The sequence below is a fragment of the Enoplosus armatus genome, chromosome 16 (assembly GCF_043641665.1).
Source record: "Enoplosus armatus isolate fEnoArm2 chromosome 16, fEnoArm2.hap1, whole genome shotgun sequence".
NCBI classification, from domain to species: Eukaryota; Metazoa; Chordata; class Actinopteri; order Centrarchiformes; family Enoplosidae; genus Enoplosus; species Enoplosus armatus.
The window spans coordinates 17,019,848-17,043,664 of NC_092195.1; the positions used below are offsets into that span (position 1 = coordinate 17,019,848).

At 43.5% G+C, this 23,817-nt stretch overlaps 1 protein-coding gene across 1 annotated transcript in view; it reads right to left on the bottom strand.

Annotated features, from left to right (window-relative positions):
* Nucleotides 1-23,447, bottom strand: part of nedd9 (neural precursor cell expressed, developmentally down-regulated 9) — a 31,426-nt gene extending 7,979 nt beyond the window's left edge. Inside the window, exons 1-2 of the mRNA XM_070921532.1 lie at nucleotides 23,310-23,447; nucleotides 9,842-10,255 (exon numbers count right to left, since the gene is read on the bottom strand). Coding sequence (XP_070777633.1) covers nucleotides 9,842-10,255; nucleotides 23,310-23,321 — 426 coding nt within the window. The 5' untranslated portion in view covers nucleotides 23,322-23,447. The remainder of the gene's footprint in view (nucleotides 1-9,841; nucleotides 10,256-23,309) is intronic.
* Nucleotides 23,448-23,817: the final 370 nt, after the last annotated feature.

Consider the following 23,817-nt stretch of genomic DNA (forward strand, 5'->3'; position numbering starts at 1 on the left):
TTTTGCCCCTGTTAATTTTTTTATCACATTTTCCCTCCTCTTTTCCCGTCAGTGCTAATCCCTCCACACCTCCTAATCCCAGTGTTTCCATCCCCCTCCCCCCGCCACTCGTCCCCCTCCTAAAAGCAGAGCTGCAGACCTCCTTGCTGCGTCAGACAGACAGAGGAATGCTGGGAATGTCCTTCCCTGAGCCCAGTACTCCTCTTCTGCCCCCACGCACCACTATCGCCACACTGGAGCGAGCAGGGTTCATTAATAGGCCTCGAAAATAGGAAACATACGCATGGCTTCCTGGCAGAGGGGAAAGTCTCCAGGGAGGTATAAGACTTTAGTCCCAGTATCCACTCATGAGTCGCCGTATAGCCGAGTTAATATCCTAATACCGTCTCTCGTACTGCGGAGACTTTTATCGGAGCGTGAGCAGTAGGAGCCCTAACCTCGGCCAACTCAGAATGGGATTAATGTTTCTGAGGAAGCAGCACAGATGAAGAGGAGGTGGAGGAAGGGGGGGGGGGGGTTTGTAAAAGAGATTTATGAAAAAAGGTAACAGAGGGGGAAAGTATGGAAAGGAATGCCATTCATCTGAGCCGGAGTCTGACCGTAGTCCATATGGTTCTCATAAGTCCAATCTGAACAAGCCCGTGGTGATTTAAGGTGTTCATTGTTGGCATTCCTGTCCGTGCATACATCATCCCCAACAGGGCCTGTGGGGTCAGAGCTGAAACATACACCGTGGGCTTTAAACGCATCACACCAGGCTCTGAAATAAACCAGCGGAGGAATAAATAGCCTCACTGCTTTGGGCTCTTGTCACGCTCTGTCACTCGCACACTTCAGGCTGTTCAAACTACAGAGAAAAAAAACATCATCATCATCAAAAGATAATCATGTTCATCTAGTTTTTGAACTACAATTCCCATATTTTGTGGGCTTTAGGGGATGTAAACAGGAAGTATAATGTTGCCATGGAGTCGGTAAATTACAGGAGCTGGGGACTACAACTTGAACCCTATTGAGCATATACTTGTTTACACTTCCCCATTAAAAGTATGTAGAATTAGCCATTAGCCGTTACCTTTTGCAGTTGACCCATGAATGTACAGAAAACTATCAGTGGATTACTTTTATACTGAAGAAAACTTAAAAATGTGATGATTCTCAGGCAAGTTCTGGAGAGGCGTATTTCTTCTATGATTTCTGAGCGGATTTATGGATTTCTATTCGCGATGGGCACTGTTGATATGATGTATCATGGTGTAGACAGGAAGTGCAACTCACACTGAATCTAAAAATATGTGTATCATGTCTGTGTGTTCACATTTGACTGAGTTTTGACTCAGAGAAGGAGTGCAAATTTTGCTGCAAATTTCTGCGTTCGGGCCTAATTGTAACAATTGTTTTTAACCTTTGCGCCTTAGTTGCTTTAGTTTTATTCATGAGGCTTGAGAGCTGTGTTACTAACTTTTATATATTTTATTGTCATTGTTTGCTGATGTGTTGGAATTAAAGAAAAGGCAGAGCATGTAACCAGACACAGCAGACAGGGAGCTAGCCTTTCACTTAGTAACTACAAAGTGATGCTTGGTAAAAGGTCACTGTAGCCCGGCTGCTGTCCCTGTGGATTGAGCCTGTGTGCTGACGATAAAGGGGAGATGTCTGGACTCAGCTGTCACACACAGATGGCAGCAAGGTGTCTGTCAAAGGCCTCAGTGACCTTTTCCACAGGTACATGTCATTGCTTTGAGCAGCACTCGTCCCATCAGTGGCTCCTCTCAGCTGCTGCCAGATGCACACTGCTCATTTATTTCCCATCTCCGCCCTCTGTTTACTCAGCAGGCTGTCGCTCTGAGGCCGCTCGGCGCTGCTGTAATTGCTGGTGGGTAAATATTTACAGCGTCCAATGAGGTTGGCGCTTGCCTGGCGGCGGTGGCGGCGGCGGCAGCGATGACATCATGAAGAGCCAGGGCGACTGAGCAAACATTTGCTCCCACTCAGGTGATAGGCTCTTAGGATTCCTTCACGCAGGAGTGCAAACGGAGTGACTAAAGAGGGATCAGGTTTAAACTAGTGCCCTGAGGAGCCAAATAGATGCCTTGTTAACGCTCCTACGCGTTATAGTGATTGACTCATGGCTCTTTCAGCAACACAGTGTTTACTTAGCATCCTGGCAGGCTCAGGTTTTGGCAGGTGGGACTTTGCAGCTTTACTTCAGAGTCATTTGAGAAGTGTCGTCATAACGTCAACAACTACCTCATGAACTTGTTATATTCTCCCTTAGATTTTATCTACTGACGGGCAGTGCATCGTTTTGAAAACATTTCGTGGGTGCTGTAGGGTTGAACTTTTGCAATGATATGACTCTATTATTGTTCTACAAAGTGAAACACATCACCATGGATCTAAGATCTTTGCACTGGCTTCCTGTGTGTAATTGATTTTAAAATACTTCTATTGGTTAATAAAGCAAAATACATGCGAAGAAGAACCGTCCAGACCGCTCATCTCGGACTGTTGTTACTTTTTATGCACCACATATCTGCAAAAAAAAGGTCTACTCCAGCTCTCAGGTCTTGCTGCATCTTATTTAATTAAATGTGTGATATCATTCACATCTTGCACTGTACTGTAACTTTTAATTTCCTGTTATTAGCTTACTTTAATCTCATTATCTTATTTTACTCTTTTGAAATCCTTTTTTTTATGTCTTACTTAGAATTGCTTTGTTGGTGAAAGGTGCAACACAAATACAACTTGACTTGTCTTACAACTTTAGCATGAATGATTCTGTGCAAGCTGTGATTAAAATCTAACAAAGTTAACTAATTAAATTTTAGTTTTACACACATGAAGACTCGTGTAATGCAGAGCAGTGGATACAGCTCATAGCTTTGACATGCATCTGCCATGCTGAAATAATATATCTGATGACAAATTAAAGAAAAAAAAACTGGATAAATAATTGAACACCAGCATCATCAAAACACTAAACGAGGGAATATCTTTTGGAAGACTGGTGCTCATCGATATTTGTAAATATCCTTATTAATATCATAATGTTTTCCACGGTATCGTGCAGCCCTCGCATGGTTAATTTCTGCATGATTGCCTGTGGGTGAGTTATGGCACCTGTGTGTGTGGCATCGTCTCACACCTTTTCATTGGTTAACATACACGCACACACACGACCACACACGACCACTTCCCCCCCGGTAATAGCCTGCTGACACAAATCAACAACCCTAACGAGGCTTTTCACCAAAGCTCGGCTTCTAAAAGACGGTCACAATGATGCTGCCGTCGAAGTGGCACTCTATTGAATTTCATCCATCCATGTCTTCATTCACACCTCCTCATCTCCTTTCTTGTACTCTTATCCGTCTATCTGGATGCTGACAAAGTCGACCTCTTTCTACCTTCAGCTCTGTCAGCACAGTGAACGTACGCTCACCTTTTAACGGGTGTCACCCAAGGACGCAAGGAAAATGAAATCTGAACCACCAGCTGCACCAATCTGACCACGCCTACAGGCATATATTGGTAAGAGTGGTGTTTTGTACGTGACTGCATCTCCTAAATGTAGGTTGCATCTCTGCTCTGTAGTAACCTGCCCTTTTCTGCTTTGCTGAATCACAGTACAAAGACATCTCTTGCAGTGTTGTGGGCCATTATTTTCCTCGCTCCTCAGAACTGCTCGATAATGTTCCCCTCAGCCACTCGGAGCTGCACCAGCCTATTAAAGTGCCAAACTAATTAATGCAGGTAATTAACTCGTGAATCCTGCGAGGCTTTCAGCTGCCTCCATAACACGTCCAAGTGGCTAAATCCAAACAGACAGAGGAGCATTAAAAGAGAACACACTGATTTTAGCACTAATAAGGATCATCTTTCATCCTCTCTGATCAAAGCGGCGTCTTAATCCGGCGGCATGATTATCAGAAGAGTAGCAATGTTAAAAGATATGTCTGACATTCAGAGTTTTCTTTCTAAGAAAACAATATCATGAGACAGTCCTCTAAGAAAAGAAGAGGATAACGTGAAGCATGAAACATGCTGATGTTTAGAAGGTATAATGTTGACAATGATCACCATCTAAGTTTAGCATGCTAACATTTGCTAATTAGCACTAAACACAAAGGCTCAGTTCATCCTGAGGGAACCAAATTTCATGGCAATCCATCCAATAGTTGCGGAGACATTTCACTGACAACCACAAATGCGAACCTCATGGGTGCACTAGAGGAAAGGTCAGAGGTTCACCAAAGTCAGGAGGCTTCATCCTCTGGGGATCACGAATGTTTGTACACAATTTCATGGCAATCCATCCAATAGTTGTTGAGATATTTCAGTCTGGACCAAAGTGGTGGAGCAACCAAGCAACAGGCCGACATTACCATCCACAGAGCCACTAGTGTGGCTAAAAATGCCAAAAATGCACTTGCTTTGGCTTCTAAATGTGAATATTTCCTGGTTTTCTTTGTCGTCTATGATGTGAAACTGAATCGACAGTTGGTTGGATCTGAATGTCATCTTGGGTTTTGGTAATTGCCGTCTCTACAGCCATGCTGCTAAAATGTTAACTTTCAGTAAAGCATTTCTTGTCTTCTCTCCCCCTACGTCTGCTACTTTATCACATTCTCTGCTTTAAACTTTCAAGGGGAGAATGTCCTCTCAGTATGCACACCGCAGAGCAGACTACTTCACGTACAACTGATTTATGACCTTGCCCCCGCGGTCAAACCTCATGGGCCAGCGATTCATCACAACTACGACAATGGCGAGCAGACAGGCGTCTGAAGGAGCTGGCTCGCTCCAGGAAGAAATAACTCACTTATCTGGTGCTGAGATTGTCGTGTGCATGATTAGGTAGAGAAAATATGGCCGAGGCAAACAAACACGCCATTCATTACACATAACCTGGTTACTTCCAAAAGGGGACTTTTATCAAGGTAGATGGCACACCCTCGTAGCCCATAAACAGTTATCAGAGCACTTCCTTGAGTTGTGTGGGAGTTTATTAATCCTTTTGTTGCACCCTTACCTCTTTACGGTACCAATGAACCGATTGGATCTGTGGGTATGACACAGTGAAAGGAGGAAATGCCCATACAAGGAGCAGACCTCATGAGCCAGGAAGTGAGGAATGAAAAGGCCGTCTGGTAAGAGTAGATAAGAAGCTCGGCGGAGATCTTTGAACTCTGAACCCAACCCATCTTTGAACACCGTGACCTCAGCGTCTGAGTCAGACGGGGAAACACAGAGGAAACGGGAACACTGAGGAGAAACTGACGAAGTGAGACAGACACACCTTTCAGAGCTGAAGAAGAAAGAGGAAATCAAGAGCAGCACACTGAGATGAAAGATGGGCCTCTGAGAGCAGAATGATAAAAGGCGGCACAAGGCTTCTTCTCCTGGCCTCCATGTGAGGAGCCTCTTTGTGTGGCCGAGAGCTCCAGGCATCTGTCCCACACGGTCCCAGCTCGGAGGCCTTGAAGGGGGGGGGGGGCAGCTGTGCAGCTCACCCTCCCAGGAGGGTCACCCAAGGACAAGGCCACAGCATCAAACCAAACAGCCAGAGAGGCACAGAGCGCCAAACCTCAGTGTGCCTTTATATACCAAAGCCCCACACCACATGAAGAGAAAATAACCAGTCGCCAATCTGGATTTGCACTGCGGGGTTGGCATGCAAACCCGAGGACGCATTCTGGAGGATATGTGCAGACGGGACACAACTCTACACACACACATGGTGAACGACATGCAGGAACCTTTCTCTGTGGGAGGCTTTAGAGTAATATGAGAGGGGATTATCAGTCTAGGAAGCCTGCATCAGTCTCCATAATCATTTGGGAAGCGGGCATGTGTTCACATGCACGTTTGCACTTGACAACAAGAAAATGGCTGTTTTCCCTTCAGCTCCATCGCCTCTTTGCACATCACACCGCTGCATGAGTCAACGCTCGCAGCCTGTCATCAATACTGCTCCACACACCACGCAGTAGTAAACAAGACTGAGTTCTGAAGAGCAAAGGTCAGGGTTTGGATTTCACGTCAACAGAAATTACCTCCACAAATACTGTGACTCAGTTTACTGTGCTTACAGAGTTTCAAAGTCAAATTCTAACTTTAACACAGGTTGACATTATGGCCGTCAGTTTGAATTATTTTAGCTTTGAGAAATCTTGTGTTGTCCATCAGCTCTAAATACTGAATCTCAGCTGCTCTTGCTATAGAGACAAAACTACAATAAATAAATTGCTTTGTCATTGCTAACACCTAACACACCTGTACTAAACGTCACCAAAATCAAATAAGTGGCACAACTATTCACCAACATACCACGTCTTTATTTCCCAGATGTTTTTCGGCCATCATTGGGATTTTAGAGGATTATGTTTATTCCCAAAAACCAGGATTTTTTTCAATGAACCTTAGTTAAAAGAGGAATGTGTTGAGGTCATCTTGACTTAATTTTGGGTTAATTAAAGCCACTCAAGGGTAAGATGAAATATTTTATTTTGAAAAGAACCACCCTGGTAAAGGAAAAAACGTGGGGAATAAAGCACAGGATGTTGGAGAAGAGTTATGCGCCATATTTAACGTTTATTTACTTGCAGTGAAGCTCAAACTGGTCGTTAGTTGTTAATGTATCATCAGTTTTCTACAAATCATTATCTTTAGCTTCTGCTCACTGTGAATGCTAACAGTTAACAGTGTTTGGATGTTTCTTACCAAACTGCTCCGAGGGAGACGTAGCTGACTTCTCTCCTCACGTTTTTGAGCTAAATTAATGTGTATGCAAAAAATGAAGGGGACTTTTTGAACCCTGGATGCCCAAAATAACTCCTTCCACTTCCAACAACACTTTCCCTGAAATGGTTGTTTGCAGTTTTCACTGCAGATATGGCTGTTTGGCTTTAACAGGACCGACTGTGGCCACAGAGACCGATGGTGCTTCTGTCCAACAGTCAGACGTCACTGGAAAACAACACAGCCTTGTCTGGACTCCTGCAATACACTGACACACACATGGACGTAAATATAACACACAGTTATTACAATCTTTCTATTTAATAGACAGGAACAACCGCCGAAAATTGCAGCACTTTGATGACCACAGATTCGAGGGAAAGTTAAACGTCTAAGATTTAATTTAATCTCTCCAATAACATGATTACAGCACAAAACACACTCTCGTTAGAAGCACATTTAATTTTCCATGTTATCACCAAAGCCTTTTTTAATACCATTCTTCAGTTAAGCCTTGAGGCCTGTTCGTAGAAAAGAGAGGTGTTGTGTGCAGGTTGATTGACAGGTCTCTCCTCTCAGACCCTGGCTCCGACTCACTTTATCACACAGTGAATCACACAAAGTCCTCTAAGCCTTCGGCGCCTGCTGCCTATTTACCTACTAAAATGCACACCTTAGCTCATTTCTATGATGGCTGGAGCTGATTTGTTTAAAAAAAAAAAAAAAACACCCCTTAGGATATCAAAAGCTCATCCAGCATGTAATTACAATCCATCTCCTGGAGGGATGATCTGGTCTGAGGTGCTTGAACTAGTTAATCGGTTGAATAAACAGGAAAATTCTTCCTTCCTGTTGAAGCACACCCCTGCCAGTGACTTCCATTTGTAATGAAGGATCATTGTGCTCACGCTTCTTTGCTGAAAAACGGCCACTATGGCCACAAATGACAATTACTGGAGAAGGGGAGTTGATAGAAACGTAGTGTCACAGTAGCATATGTCAACAAACTAGCTCAGTAATGTCAGTTATACAGCAATACCGAGCTTAATTTAGCTAACACCAGCTTCCATATGCAAATGTAATGACCAGGCGCTTATGGTAGCCAATGTTAGCTAACATTTCCTACTATAGGAGGATGGAATGACCAGTTGCTTATGGCACCTGATGTTAGCTGGAATTAGCTAACATTTGCTAACTAATTAGTTAACATCCAGTCACTTTTGGTAATGTTAGCCAACACATCAGCTTACATTACGTACCATAAGCAAATGGGATGACCAGTCCCTTATGGTAGCTAATGTTAGCTGGAAGGTGGCTAATGCTTGCTAACATCAGGTAACATCCAGTCGCTTATGGTAATGTTAGCCAACACATCAGCTAACTTTATCTACCATAAGCAAATGCAATGTCCAATCCCTCATGGTAGCTAATGTTAGCTGGAGGGTAGAATGTTTGCTAACATTAGGGAACATCCAGTCGCTCATGGTAGCTAATGTTAGCTAGCATCAGCTTACATTAGCTGCCATTAAGTGACTTGTCATACCGTCATTCAGAATGTTATGGATCGTACATTTATTAACAAATATTGGATGTGCAGTAGCTACTGAAGTATTTTTAAGTGGCAAAGTATCAATATTTTTAAATGTTTAAAGTTTTAATTTCAGGTTTCTTTTCTTTGTTTTTCTATTTATAAATTGTACTTATTTTAGTCTCATTTTTATTTCTTCAGACATCTGATGCTGATTTTCTACATTTCAGAAACCTCATGTATCCTTGTTATTCCTCTTGTTGTAAATTAATAAACACACAATAAAGACTATTGTTTGTCCAGATAATTCCTCTTCATATGAATCAGAACAATTGTTTCTGTGTATAACAGGCTGTATTTCTTCAGGAGAGCCTGAGATATATGCTTTAAACAATATACCATCCAGCCAATAAAATAACAAATATGCATAATGGACACACTGCTTGGTGGATTGTATATATAACTATACTGTGAAGGACCATGCCAGGTGTAATGGGTTTGCCAGCAACCCTGTGTACAGCATTTAAACATAGAAAAAAAAATACTTTCAGGCAGCTGGGCTCCACCAAAATCCAAAAAACAGCTCTGTGCTGTTTGCTTTTCCACAAGTTCTTCCCACATTCACTGCCCTTCTGTGGCTTAGACTGGCTCTGCTACACACAGTGTGCCAATGTACAAGAAAAGCCAAATGGGAGCCCTGCACAAAAACACTACCCTGCTCTGTGGTAAGCGCCAGGCCCGGCACACCCTGTCCACATTTCACATCGCAGACCCACAATCTCTCCTGCTTTCTGTGTGTGCAATCAATCTGATGAGAGTCGTGGCAGACTGGCAGGATAACAGGTCACGATGTAAATGCGTAAATGCCTATGTCCTATCACATCTAATACCCACACTCAAGCCAGCAAAGACCACACCCACCAGAGTTGATGTTGTGCTTTTAAATCCGCTCTAATCCCAAAGAACTGTCTCAGCGAACAGACCAGTCTCCATTTTCTATCGTCTTCTATCTATATCCATCATATATCATCCCTCTCTCTACCATTGTAACAGATAATTATACTGAGTCTACCACTTTATGAGTATGTTTAAAACACAGTGTCTGAAATCAATGCCAAACATCTTCTGGTTCCAGCCTTTTAAATGTGAGGATTTTGCTGCTTTTCATTGTAAATTGAATATTTTTAGGTTTTGGATTGTTTTGCGTGCACAAAACAAACAATTGTAAGATGTCACAGTGGGCTGTGGCAACTTGTGATGGCCATTTTTTAGTTCTTTTTTTAAATTTTTCTTATTGACTAAACCAAGAATGGGGAATAATGTGCCACAGAGAGCCAACAATCCACAGGTGTTCCTTCCAACCAATCCCGTTGGCTGGTGGTTTCACTGATGAGTTCCTCCCCTATACTTAAAGGAACGCTAATCAGTGAAATCAGCTGGTCCAGCCTGGTTGGCTCTCCATGGTGCGTGATTCGATTAAATGATTAATGAAAAAACTAATTGACTCACTGATAATGAAAATAGTCATTAGTTGCAGCCTCTGGGAAATGTAAAGTAGATTCTCACCTTGCTTGGAGTGTTATCAGCAGCTAGAGTACTCCTTGGTGGGACTTGGTAGACGTCTTGTCCAGGAGGAACCTGGTAGATGCTCTGCTGACTCTGCTGCTGTGGACTCTGGAGGGACGGTGGCACCTGGTAGATCCCCTGAGCCCCCGAGCCAGCCTTCTGCTGATAGGCCGAGCTCTGAGGGGAGGACTGGGCGGCGGCGGCGGCCGGCGACTGGGCCTCGAACATGGGTCCGATCAGCAGCTTCAGGCGGTTGCCGGGGGCGATGCCTTGGCGGCCGTGCAGGGAGCAGAGCCACCAGCCCTCCAGGCCTCCCGTGTTCTGCTCAATGACGGTCAGGATGTCCCCTTTACGGAAGGCGAGCTCCTCGGGGGACTCCGGCATGTTGTCGTACAACGCTTTGGCCATCAGGTTCTGCAGAAAAAAAGAGCAGATACTATTTAGAAAAAGTTATTTTCTTACGTTTAACAGAAAAAAGCTAGTACCAACAACAGCTTTTACCTTCTGTCACAACGTTAAAGGTATAGTTGGACATTTTGGTCAATCTGCTTATTCGCTTTCTCGTTAAGAGTTGGATGAGATGATTGATAGGAAGCCGCCGATTAGCTTAGCTTAGCACAAAGACTGGAAAAAGGGGGCAACAGCTAGCTAGCCTCGCACTGTCTAGCACCACTAAAGCTTGCTAATTAACACATAATATCTTGTTTGTTTAATCTGTACAATAACAAAAAGTGTAAAGAATTGTGCTCTGCTGGTTGCCTGGCAACCTCACGGTGACGACAAGACTTCAGGAAGTCCCTGCTTCTGGTCAACAAATAGCTCGGCCACAACTGGTTGGTTTTAAACTTGGGTTTTGGCACGAATTAAAACAACAAGATATAACATGTTAATGAGTGAGCTTTAGAGGTGCTGGCCGGTGGATTTTGTTACCTTTTGGCAGAGCCAGGCTAGCTGTTTCCTCCTGTTTCCAGTCTTTATGCTAAACTAAACCAGCTGCTGGCTGTAGCTTCTTATTTGCCATACAGACATCAGAGTGGTATCAATCTCCTCATCTTAATCTCCACAATGAAGCGAATAAGCGTATTTATTTCCTAAAATGTCAAACTATTCCTTTAAAACACTACTTTATACAATCCTTCTATGGCAGTTTTAAAGCACTTTGGTGAATGACATGCTGGTGAACTTCTTTCTGCACTTGAAATTACCATGCAGGATTGCATTAGCCCCCCAGCTCCACACCAGATGTCTTTCAAACCAACCTGAACTTGATGGGATTTTCTCAGTTTGCGCACCGCTCCAGGGCACGGTTATCTAAAGGGCCAGTGAGGGCTGAGGGATAATGACTCAAAACCACAGATTTTGGAGATAGGAAAAGCCCCAGTGTGTGCCAATTCTGTGTCTAAGAGAGGCATTTAAGACTAATTGCCTCAGTAAATGCATCAATCTTTTCCCTTTAGCTCTTATTCATCAAGGGAAGGAGTTAACTGAGCATGAATACTCCTTTTCAGCCGCTTCATACTCACATAATAAATTCTAACTCCAGGGAGCTGCCCAGCACAACAACAGTCCTGTACTTTAAGCTACGTAAACTCCATTAATACAATTAGGGATTAAGCGCCTTGCTCAAGGGCACCTTAACGTTAGATACTGAGGAAGAGGGTTCAGTTTTCCCCGCTTGTCTGTGTTACATACGAACGACCCAACTTCATTTATTGCTGCAGCAGAACTACCCAGTCAGATGGGCCTTTTAAAGACAGTAAGAAACAAGTAACACATGTCTTGTTTGTTCACAGTTATGGCCTCTGCTTCAGCAATAAAATGGCTAAAAAATATCTTATAATAAAGATGAAACACAGCAGGATTGAAACCACACTGATGCTGACTTTAAATCTTCATCTAGCAGCATAGTGAGCTGGATTAACTCCACTCGTATCAGATGAAATGAGCTGACTGGAGGATAAAACTGAGCTACATGCACATTTGGATCAAAAAGAAATGTTTCTACACAGTGAGGATCATCAGGAACCTGTAAACAAGAACTGCTTCAGCATCCAAATACAGCTTCTCAAAGGAAACGTTTCAATTTCACTTGTGTTTCTAGTACCTTCTTTTGGCCCATGTTATTAACGCCTCACCCTTCAGTAGCTCAATGTGGGAATCAGGAAGCCCACTTTGTGGCCGCTGCTGGTTTGAGGCTTTCTTGAACCTTTGTTGGCCTTCCTCTTTCCTACCCGGCCTGATTCAGTCAGTTCCCATGTGAAACTCTCTGCTAGTGACATCGTTATCTCTCACTGCGGGCCTGGCCTCCCTGGCTATTGTCTGTGTACACTGTCAGGGCCATTAGCCAGCAACGCCCGTCGCACAATCACCCCCCGCCACCAGCTAGCTGCAACAAGTTCGATTGTGACCCCGAGAGGTCAACTTCGCCCAATGGGAGCGGCCCCTGGATGTCTGCTCATTCCAATCATTTGATCGAGGCTGGCAGAGGCATCCATGAGGAAAGAAAATGCTGATTGCTGTGATTACAACTGCAGCTCCAATTACAGTTTGAATATATTTGGAGGACGAGTTTACAGCAGCAGAGACATTGAGCCTCAAGCAAGAACATTTTTATATTCTTATCCTAAACTTTTCTCTCTCTCTCTCTGAGACGTTTGCTCGTACGTTGGGTTCACCAAACTCTCTTAATTGCACAAAGTCGTCGTAAATCGCTTGTTTCAGCCTCATGAACGTCACCTGTTCTTGAGGAGGTTTGTTAGCGTAGCATTAGCATAATCAGCCGTTTGTGGGAAAGTTTCATTCACAAAAATGTCGCCAGAAATCAGCAAACAAAAGACAACAAGTTTAGCAGAGTCAGTAGAGATGTTTGGGGACCCGGAACAATTAGAAAATAATAATTTTACGGCGTGACAGCCTGGGAGACATTAGCAGTCGGTGAGGTTACACTGTCGATCTGCAGAAAAACTCTGAGGCAACTGTCGGACAGAAAATTTTCCTAAAAACTATTATACAGATTAAGACATCATGATTCTTAAATCAAATGCATGTTTTCTTATCTGTACATGACTCGTATGTAAATTTCATTCATTGACAACAAATCTTAAATTCTCTTAAAAGACTCATACGTGCCACTCAAGAACAGATCTGTTTATTCGAGTGGTCCCTGAATGAGGCCCAGTGTCCTTTGTGTTTGATGGTCAGAGGAGAAATTTAATCACCTCACGGACACGAGAGCTGCACGTATCAAGCTGCTCTGTCTCTGCTAATTACAGTGATCGCTGCAACCAGCTGCCAACGCCAGTTTCACCAAACACATAAACCGACGTGTGTGCACTAATGCATGCATTAAAAAAAAAACCAAAAAACAAAAACTGGAAGCCACCTTCTTTCGAGCGGACCTGACACTTTCAGCCCGGCGACGCTTTGCAGAGATACAGAGTAGGCTGGTGGAAGAAGAGGTGAGAGAGAAACTGTGACCTCGCGTCCTCTAAAACACAGCGAGATGCTCGTTTCGTAAACATCTCAGAGGCGTCGACAGCCCAGAAACAAAACACTTTCAAACATACCAACACTTTCATGAAGCCTCAGTGCAGGTGTTTAACTAATCGTAGGACTTAGGATGTTCTGTTTTGGGCCGCCTTTAACAGCACGAAAACATACATAATATAACATTTCACCTTGATACTTCATGACTTTTCATGATTTTAGAATTGCTTATAAACATTTGAATTAATGACATGTTTACAGAAAATGAAGCATTACTTCTGTTTCAGAGACTCCAGTGGTAAAACATAGTTAAATACAATGGATTTGTTTGGTGTTGACAGGACTTTTTATTCAGTGCTTCCAAATCTCAAATGTATGCTAGTTGTCAAACAGTCAAAAGTAGAAAACATCTTCATCAATTTGACAACAAATGTTCAGAATTTAGAAAACTAAATTTGTTTTCTAAGTTGCAGTGTGTTAAGCTTTACTGAAGTTTTATAAAAGTTTGGTGTAATAACAATTCTTTATGGTAATTTTCATACTTACTATCATCTTAGCAGTTACCACTTCATATCTGGTTTTAATTTGGTCAGATGAAAGAATATAGATATTTTAAGCAACAAAAATTGGTTGATTTTGCAAATATCTTTATAATTTTTACACCTCAAACAATGAGGAAGTAAAGCCAATGAGTTAAAATTAGGTGCTAAATACTATAATCATCATTATAACACTGATGTCATACCTTGATAAAAAGCTGTAATCATCGCTTTCTGTGTGTGAGCAAACTACTCTGCATCTGGACTTTTTCAGTCTGAGTTTATGGGGGGAAAAAAAACAAACATGAACACATTCACATTCGTGAAGTCTGGGAACTGTTGGACACATTTTCACACACGTAACCCTCGTTCTCACTGCGGGTCGGTGTTATTGGGGTCGAGCTGGTGGGCAGGTAAACGTACGGACACTTTTATTACATCTCCACCCATAAAGAGTGAGTCATGCATGAGTTGGACATAATGACTGATGTGAAACACAGAACATCACCTCTAGTCATATTGAACAAACAGGTTGTTAGCTATAATGGCTAATAGCTACATGCAGATCTCCTTTGAAGTGATGCACAGCTCCTTCAGTCTGCTGCATCGCTGCCATCAGAGCAGGTGAAACTGACTATTAAAGCGGGCGTCACGTCTCTGGCATAAACTCTGGTTAGTCACAACACGGCGACTCCACCACTTGATCCTCCTGTAAACACATGTGTTTGCCATTTGTCAGGCAGGGAGGGCCCCTTCTGCTTTGCCCACAGATGAGCGCGAGCTTCCAGGAAGTTATCTGTTATAAGTCAGCGAGGCAAGAGGCGTTCTGCTGCTTCCTAATGTAAATATGAAGAGTTTCTGCTCCTGACCTCAAATCTTAACGAAATAACACGGGGCGGCAGAGGTGGATGGAGTGGGTTAGAACAAGATCTTATCTCAAGATGACATTTAAGGTCTTTGTTCTTTGCTATATTTCAGACCTTTTAGACCCATATGAGTGTGTATTGTTTAGTAATTAATAATAAGGCTGTCTAACTCACTACCCTTTAAATTTCTTCTTAAAATACACTCTTATCAGAGAGTTTATTCTGATTTCATTTCTTTTATTTTACTTTAAATGGATTTTGTAACCTGGTCCAGTTAAATGTCTGTAATGTGCCTTTGACTTCTATCATTTGTTCTGATTTAGAGCTTCAACAATTCGCCCATTAAATCGATTATTTGTCATCAGCAACTCTAAAATGCCCCAAAATATCTGGTTTTAGCTTCTCATTTGCAGGATTTGCTGCTTTCTGACATTAAACTGAGAATTTCTGGGATTTTGTCACTATTTCTGCTTAAAAACGACTTCACATTCATCGACTATCACAATAGTTTACTATTATTTTTCTGTTAATAATTTCAGCTCTAAAGATGTTAAAAATGAAGCTTTACACATTTTGGCCTAATGACTTAAGACAAAGAACATAAACATAAAACGACGCCTTAAAGTCATGTATTTTTTTTGTATGTTGGGGTCTCCCAGGCCCTCTGCCACATCTGGCTTCAGACACTCTCACGGCCTCGTATGTTTCCGTCATTACAAAGCGAGGAATCGTGCAAAGCTGAGCTGTCCAGATTCCCACCTGGAGCCCAATATACAGCCTGGAGACCCAGCTGCCTGAGCCCCTCCTCCCCCGAGCCCCTCTCTGCTCTGACTCACACACCTCTACATCAACAAGTTTTTTGTTTTTTTTTCCACCAGCGTCTCGCCTGAACACAAACAGTATAAACGTCCTCTCATTTGTGTGGAGCGCCTGCTGACCGATCCAAAAATAAAAAAAAATGTCCCTTATGTAACTTCACCGCCTGCTGAAAGGGCCCCACCTTTGCTTTCAGCAAGAGCTCTCTGGGTGGTTTCGGCTCTGCCTCTCCGGGGTACACATCAATCTAATAATAATGAAGGTGGCTTTGGCTAAACAAGCTCACAAATGCTCAGATTCTCCTGCTACTGCAGCCAAAAACACAACCGCACCACAGAGCAGAAACCCGCGTCCCCACGGCAACGGGAGCGGCCCCGCTTTCAAAGAGACGAGGATGTTTTCAACCCAAACAAACACAAACTGCTCCCAAAAAAAAAAAAAGAAGTGGTACGCTCCGTCGACTGCGAGGACATCACGCAGTACCTCGTCGTGTGAAAATTAGGGCCGTACCACTGCAACACGTGTCCCGGGGTGGTTCGCAGAAAGGGGCGAACCAGCACACTCATTTGGCCTCATTTCACATGGTTAAATATAGAAAATAATTATAGTAATGACGGTAATGAGGACCTGATGACTTTTTACAAGCCGTTCCTCAGAGTGCGGCCTGCTGCGGGTGAGAGCCAGTTCAAATAAATGGGCCGTGTGAAGGGTTCTGGGTATGGAGGGCTCATGGGAAGCGGTTCAGAGCTCAGAGTACATGGTAATTTCTTCATTTGGACAGTTTTCAGGAAGGTTGACCCTCTGATTAGAGCCTCTTTACAAGCCAATGGCCGTGTATTAACATAATTACACAGCAGGCTCGGGGGAAACTTCAACTCCTTGTGGAAAAAAAAAAAAGGTCCATGTCACAACTTTGGTGGTTTCATTTTAAGCCTGTAAGCACACAGAAATGTGATCCGGCACATGCATCGCTGCCACACAATGACTGATCGATGTCTTATGCAAGCAGCTGTAAATCAATACTTATGACACAGTTACAGTGGCATGGCGAGAGTTTTAACTAACCGTTAAACAATCAATAGCTTATTCCAGCCAATGATTAGTCGACAGAAATCACATCATTGGCTTGTTTCTTCTCAAACGTACTGAAGAGCATCGTTTTGTTTTGAGACTAATTGTCGCTCCCTCTGTGAAGACTTTCATTGGAGCACAGATATCAAGACACCGCACACCGAGCTCCTCCAGACTGATACAAAAAGCTCTATTCATTCTGCCTGCTGTTGCATAAAAGACTATTGTATCCCCCAGTGTAAATATGACACCCACCACCTTCCCTCTACCGTTTGTGATTCACGAGCTGCAGCGCTGTGAAGAAAATCTCCACACCTCGAACCATCAAAACAGCAACAACAGCGTGGCGACTGTTGTCTTTGACAGGATGTGATGCTGCCGTGTTGCGTCTAACCACAATGCAAGCTGCGACAAACCACTGATGCTCAACACATCTCAGTTCGAGTTAACATGCGTGACTAAAACTGTGTCATAATCCTGGAGTTTCCCTGAAAATAAAAATGTAAATCTGCTTAAAGAAGGGTATCAAACCTCTTTTAAACACTTCATATTACAGTTCTTGTGTGGCTGCTTGAGTTAAGATTTTAAAGATGCTGTGATCCATATTTTTACATTAAAGGCAAAGCAAATAGTGACTACTCCAGCCTCTAGCCATTCAAAATAACTCTCTGAATATATTTTCTAAGTTATGTGCAGTTTAGTCCTCCCTGGATTGTTGTTCTCAGGATTGTACACAATCTTTATGAAAAGGTCATTTTTTAAAAATCTTTTTCTGGCATTTTATGGAAAAAATGAGTAATATATTAGTCAAAGATACAATGGTCAGACTCATTATTAATGACAGCGTGGGCAGGATACCATTGATTAAGTCACAGGAAGTGATTTGAGCAACTTCTTGCTTAACACGGCTCTTCTCCTGCAGCTCCTCCTCCCTCTGTTCATTCATCAGAGCTAGCTTTATTTTTTTACTGTCACATAAACTACAAGGTAACTTGACATGACGCCCTCCCACTCCTTAGCCTGCAGCACTTCCTGCCTCCCGCAGAACCCAAAAGAGATCCAGGCTACGACTGACCCAGTCTTATCACTTCACATCTCAGGCTCCCTCGCTCTGGTCCTGAAGTACAACCTATAATTAGATGCGAAAGCCACACTGGAGATATTCTCTCAAAAGTGTATCGAATTCTGTGAACTGGAGGAGCTGCTGGGGAAACATATTGTGCAACGTTTGCCTCTCATATTCTGCCAAGTCACTCCGGGACTGTGTGAACGGTGCGAAGCAGCAGGAAGACAAACTGTCCTTCACTTTGAGGAGCCATGTTGGCAGACATCCACGCCGCTGATGTGTCTTTGAGCAAAGCTACGGGTCTTTGTTTGGTGGCTGACACTGACCTCTGACCTACAAAGACAATTTACTGCACCTACAGGGGTCAAAGACGCATCAGCAACAACGACAGCATGGATGGTATTCATGGGGCCCCCGGCCAAGACGTGCTCGGTGTTGGCGCTGCAGAGACGTGGATTACTTCCAAGCTTGGCGCTGACGCCAAACGAGGGTACATGAGTGCATCGTGGTAACCCCCGGAGACGAGAGCTAATCCCTCCAGGGGGGCATGAGCTGAGATGTGAAATATGTTTCATGGTATCTCTGCAGGGCCACATTGAATGGTTTTACATATAGGAATAGCCAATGAGATGGAGATTCACTCCAGTGTCTTCCCGATTTCACGCCACGCAAAAGATCTCACAGGACACAAAAAGCCGAGCGACCGAGGCCGCTGCCGTCTTCCCCCTCTGAAACATGAAGGGCATCCGAGATGAAAGGAGGAGCTTTTGTTTATTGGAGGGAAACACTTCAGTGCTACCGAAAACATCTACTGATGATGTTCTTTGCTTTTACATTTTGTATTTTTCTGTGGTGAAAATTGTGAAAAATGGCCATCAAAAGCTCCCAGAACCCGCGGTAATGTCTTTAAAACGTCTTGTTTTGTCTGACAAACCCAAAGATATTCAACTTACATTGATAAAAAACAGGAAAAATACTAAATCCTGACATTCGAGGTGCTTGAACTGGATAATATTTGGAATTCTGAAATGATTTATCGGAATATCAAATTAGTTGCCAGTTAATGTTCAGTCAATTGAGTAATTGTTTCAGGATATGACCTCAATTTGATTTATTTCCTGCTACAACTGTTGGGTTTAATGGCAGAGGACCAACAATAAATATCAGACTTTAGTATTTTTGATATTTTGCGCCAACATTCAACGAACACACAAAGAAATCTTTTGTAGAAAAGAACCAGATTCCAGTTTCTCCACCAACAGGAGCCTCAACAAACCACATATCCTCCAAACTGTTCAGGAAATTGTTGGAAATCACAAAACTATAGCTGAAGTAAGAAAGCGGGAACTCCAAAAAGTATACTTTATCATTCTCCATCATAAAATAACTCCAGGAAATGGATAATGATCGATAAGTAACAGTTTAAAAGCAGGCGAGGGAACATTTCTCCTTAATAAAGTTTAGAAATCACTTCAGTTATTTTCATTAGCGATCAATCTGCAGAAAAACAGTAAATTCTCACATTTGAGAAGCTGGAACCAGAGAATGTTTTGCTAACCACAACCCAAACTATGAACCAGCTCATCTTTGAGATGCACATACATGCTAACAGGTAACTTCAGGCCGTGCGTACTAATTCAGTTCAGCGATATTAAACTCTTAATTCTCATCTGCCGCGAGGACCGAGTCTCTGCAGGGTCGAACCGAGCTGACGGAGGCCCGCTACGTCTCGAGAGATGACCCTGCAAAATAGTTGGCATTCCTCAGGGGGAAGGAAGGGGGTGGCGAGAATTATTTCCGCCAAAGGTCAAACATGGAAATGATTATAAGCATTGTTGCTGATGTTGGGTAGTCTCTCTCTCTCTCTCTCTCTCTCTCTGTGTTTGGCTGAAATGAGCACACAATGTAGTCTGTCTCCCTGCTGACCGTTTTCAAATGTTAATGGCTGGCTCACGGTGCGAGGGAGCAGCGGGGGTTTGGTGGTGGTGGTGGAGAGTGGAGGGGGGGGGGGGCTATTCATTGTCGCTGGGGGAGAAGCTCTTCACGCTCACTGAAAACCTTGCACAGGAGCAAACTCGGAGCAAGAATCCCTGAAAACTCGACGTCCCAGCATGATAATACCGTGACTTTTCTAAACAGGCAGAGGGTTGATAAATGGCCACGTGGAAATGACATTTCACTGCTTGAATGTGTGCGTAAGACTTGCAAAGGTTTCTCGAAACAAAGCGGAGGAAAGGATTGTTCGCCTGCTTTTCCTCTGAACAAACTTTTGCTCTTCTTTCAAGAGAATACGACTGCCTCTTTCAACACAGGGAAACCTCCTGAACAACGCACAAGACAAGAAAAGACTTGGTCTCCCGGTGTGCCCCGCTGCCACACTCATTACTAATGTAAAGGGGCACCTTGAAACAATCATGTGCATCTTCCCAACAACCTTCCCACGCACAATCGCCTGAAATGCTCTCATTCTCATGGGGCGCTCCTCGACCTCCCAGCTCTCATCCCCATCCCCCCCATCCCCACAATACATCCAACTCTGTTTGCCCTCTCGTTCCCCCCACAACTTCCTCTTTCTTTCATTTTCTGCAGGCCCTTTCAGCATCACAGATCCTCCTCCTCCCTCACAGAACAATGTCTGCTCTCCACCAGCCCTCTTTTGCTTTCTGGACCAGCGCCTAGAACCTGAACCCATAAAAAAGAAACACTGAGGAAAAAAAACACACTTATTGGCCAGAATGTGGGTTCACCTAATCATTCACTGTGGTTGTGAAGCTATTTCTGCAACAGTTACGTCAGCTACGAAGGAATGAGTTAAAAGGTTGTGGCAGTATCTGGACGAAAGAACTTTTTTTTTAAAACATATTTTGGCCCAGAAAGTTGTGTCATAACACTTCAAAAAGAATAGTTTGAGATTTTTGGGAAAAGCTAATTCAGATAAGAAGATTGATATCACTCTCATATCTGTACTGGAGCTAGGAGACAGTTAGCTTAGCATAAAGACTGGAAACTGCTAACCTGGCTCTGTCCAAAGGTAACAAAATCCACCTACTAGGACTAAAGCTCACTAATACACGTAACACACATCTTCATCTTCATGTGTACAAAAACCACAGGGTAAAAACAACATGTGGTTTTACGGGGGGATTAAACTCTAAAGAATACAACGTTTTCACTCTTTATGCTCTTTATGCTTTATCCCCCGGTAAACTAACGAGATATAGCGTGTTAGCTTTAGGGGTGCTGGTAGGTGGATTTTGTCAGCTGTTTACCCCGGATTCTAGTCTTTATGCTAAGCTAACCGTCTCTGGCTTCATATTCAGACAGGAGAGTCTCCTCTAACTCTCCACAAGAAAGCGAGTAAGCGTGATTCCCAAAATGTTGAACTATCCTTTTAAACCACCTCAGGTATCATCTCCGTCATGCTCTTCCTCAGGGGGATTATCAGGGGGATTATACGCATTAGGTGACCTACGGAAGACAAGCCCCCCCTTCACACCTGAACACCCCTTTGGAAACTATCTTTGACGTCAGAGAGGAGAGGGGGGGTATCTGGCCTCACCTCAGGACATGTGACGGGGCGCCACCCGCCTGGGTGACCTCATTAAGCTTCTCTTGAAACGATACCAGTCTGCGAGGAAAGGAGCGCTTAATTTAGCTGAGCTCTGATAGTAAACTTTGACGCCATTCGAAGGATCTGCGAGAGGCCGACCTGTAAGAAACTCGATAAACACCGTGGTGACGCAACATTAGCTGCCTGATTTCCCACCTTTCTTCTCTCTCTCCCTGCCTCCATGCTTACTTTCCTCTGGCGGTGTTGTAATAACGCAGACATGTTTATCATAAGCAAAGAGCACTCATGATTTCTACGCTCTCCCTATCTCGCCTGAATGTGGCAGAGGCAAACAAAGAAGCGAAGACGCAGTTTTACGTCAGAGAAGTTGCACACTGTACAGATCTCCTTCCTACAGACAGACAACAGCTTGGAAACGCTGGTGTCGATCACATTTATTAACACCAGCTGATCAATGGTCTTGTTCAGGATGAAAACAGTGATCGTGGAGACCTGGTCAAAGTCGTTTCCTCCTCTGGAATCTGTGCTACGCTCGCTGGCCTCGCGCCCAAAACCATCACCATCACCCTGGACTCCGCTCGGTGAACTATGTACTTAACAGGACAATGAGTCAGTTAGCAGCATGACGCAGATCCACAGCGTGGACGCCCTCCAATCACAGCCCCGCCCTGCTGCTAAAGAGTGACACCAGGCCCTGTAGACACTGAAGAAAAGAGACCCGAACTGTGTCAAGAAGCCAAAACTCTGGCAAACGGCTACTTCACACTTCAGAAAACAGCCAGTGAAAAAGTGAAGCCACTGCCCTCAAAACCCCATGAATCATCAAACACTTTGCACAGCTCTGCATGACAGAGGACAGTTTCTCTGAGACGTCAGACTGAAGTGTAACTTATGATGAGTGAAAGAAAAACAGGGAGGCGACACTAAACTGTGTTACTGTTCAAAGCTCACAAGCATTCACAAAGCAGGGATCAAAACATGTCAACACAAGTCAATCCAAAGCGTCCTGCACCGCAGATGAAACTGACATCAAGCTGTCAATCACTAAATGAAGCCTCAGTGACTGCCAGTCACAACAACAGCGGCCTCCGATTGGCTGTTGTACTGAGGTGAAGAGGCTTTCACTTCTGATATTTATGAGTTTTGGGAAAACTTAATTGATCACAACATATATTGTAGAGCGGAAGCCAATTAATCAATTAGTCGATTTAAGTAATTTTGCCAAACATTTCTTAGTTCCAGCTTCTCAGTTTTGAGGATTTGGTTTCTTGGACAGTAAGAGTTAAATATCTTTGAGTTTTGACATTTCAAGATGTCCCCATAGGCCCGTGTTGTTATTTGCTAACATTTTAAAGACCAACGGATCAATCCAGAGTATAAAACAGTTCAGTACTGGATCATTTTATCCATATTGCCAACGCCTAATCTCAGCTAATAAAACAATAACCAAACAAAGTGCAACAGCAATAAGGAGGCTCATTACAGAGTGAAGGATAAGTGATCATGTGCTTTTTATACTAAATGGCAAATTGACTCTCAGTGAAATGTTTGTACAGTCTCTCACAGCGGCAGGAGAATCAGAGACACCACATATTTCTATTTCTGATCCTGATTTCTACTTTTTAAAGCTGGGGAAGGTGCGTTTTTACTCTATCTGCGCCCCTGTGATGGCAATAAATGTAGCCTGGAGATACAGATGATGCATTCAAGCAACAGTAGCGTCAAATGCGACACACACACACACACACACACACACACACACACTAAACACATATATTAGCCAGAAACAAGTGACAAGAAGAGTGACAGCATCCTCTTCTCATCACACCACATTTGATAAGTGCAGTTTCCCTATTTTTTTAACCGGTTCAACAGTTTGAAACAAACCCGGATGCGCTCATTTACAGAAGTTAAATAAGTCTAATTACCGCCATGAAACCAAAAGTTTCACAATCTCAGGACTCGTCGACTCCTCTGTAAGTTAATGTTTCCAGCACACATTATGAACACAAGAGACAGACACCACCGATCCAATCCGTGTCGCTTCACTTACTTTGTATTTCATCTTGCAGCTTTTCTCTCAGACCTCCAGTAAAAGTGAGAAATATATATCCGCTTTTTATCGCATCAAAGAGGCGCACATCAGAGTAACTGGAGTGTTTTTCTGTGCGGTTAACCAGCCATCCAGAGCCTCACAGACGGAGAAACACGCACGTAGGAATCTCTCTCAATCCGCACCGCTGCTCTGTACTCCTGCACACCACACTGCTCTCCACCACATTGACGGCCGACCAGCTCGTTTGCATAAAAAGCCGCTGATTGGTCGAAAGGAACGTTCTGATCCCGCCCACCCCACCTCCTCCCTCCTCGCGCGCGCCCTGCTCTGTTACAAAACTGACGTCATTATCACAAAACAGTAGATGAAATCATGTCGATCTGGAACAAAATATTCTCATAAAATAAGTATGTTCTCGTGGTTCAGTAATGTAAAAACGCTGATGGTGAAACATGAAAAATTCGGGTTTTTGTCACTTCTTTCTCTTAGTGCGACCCTCATGCTC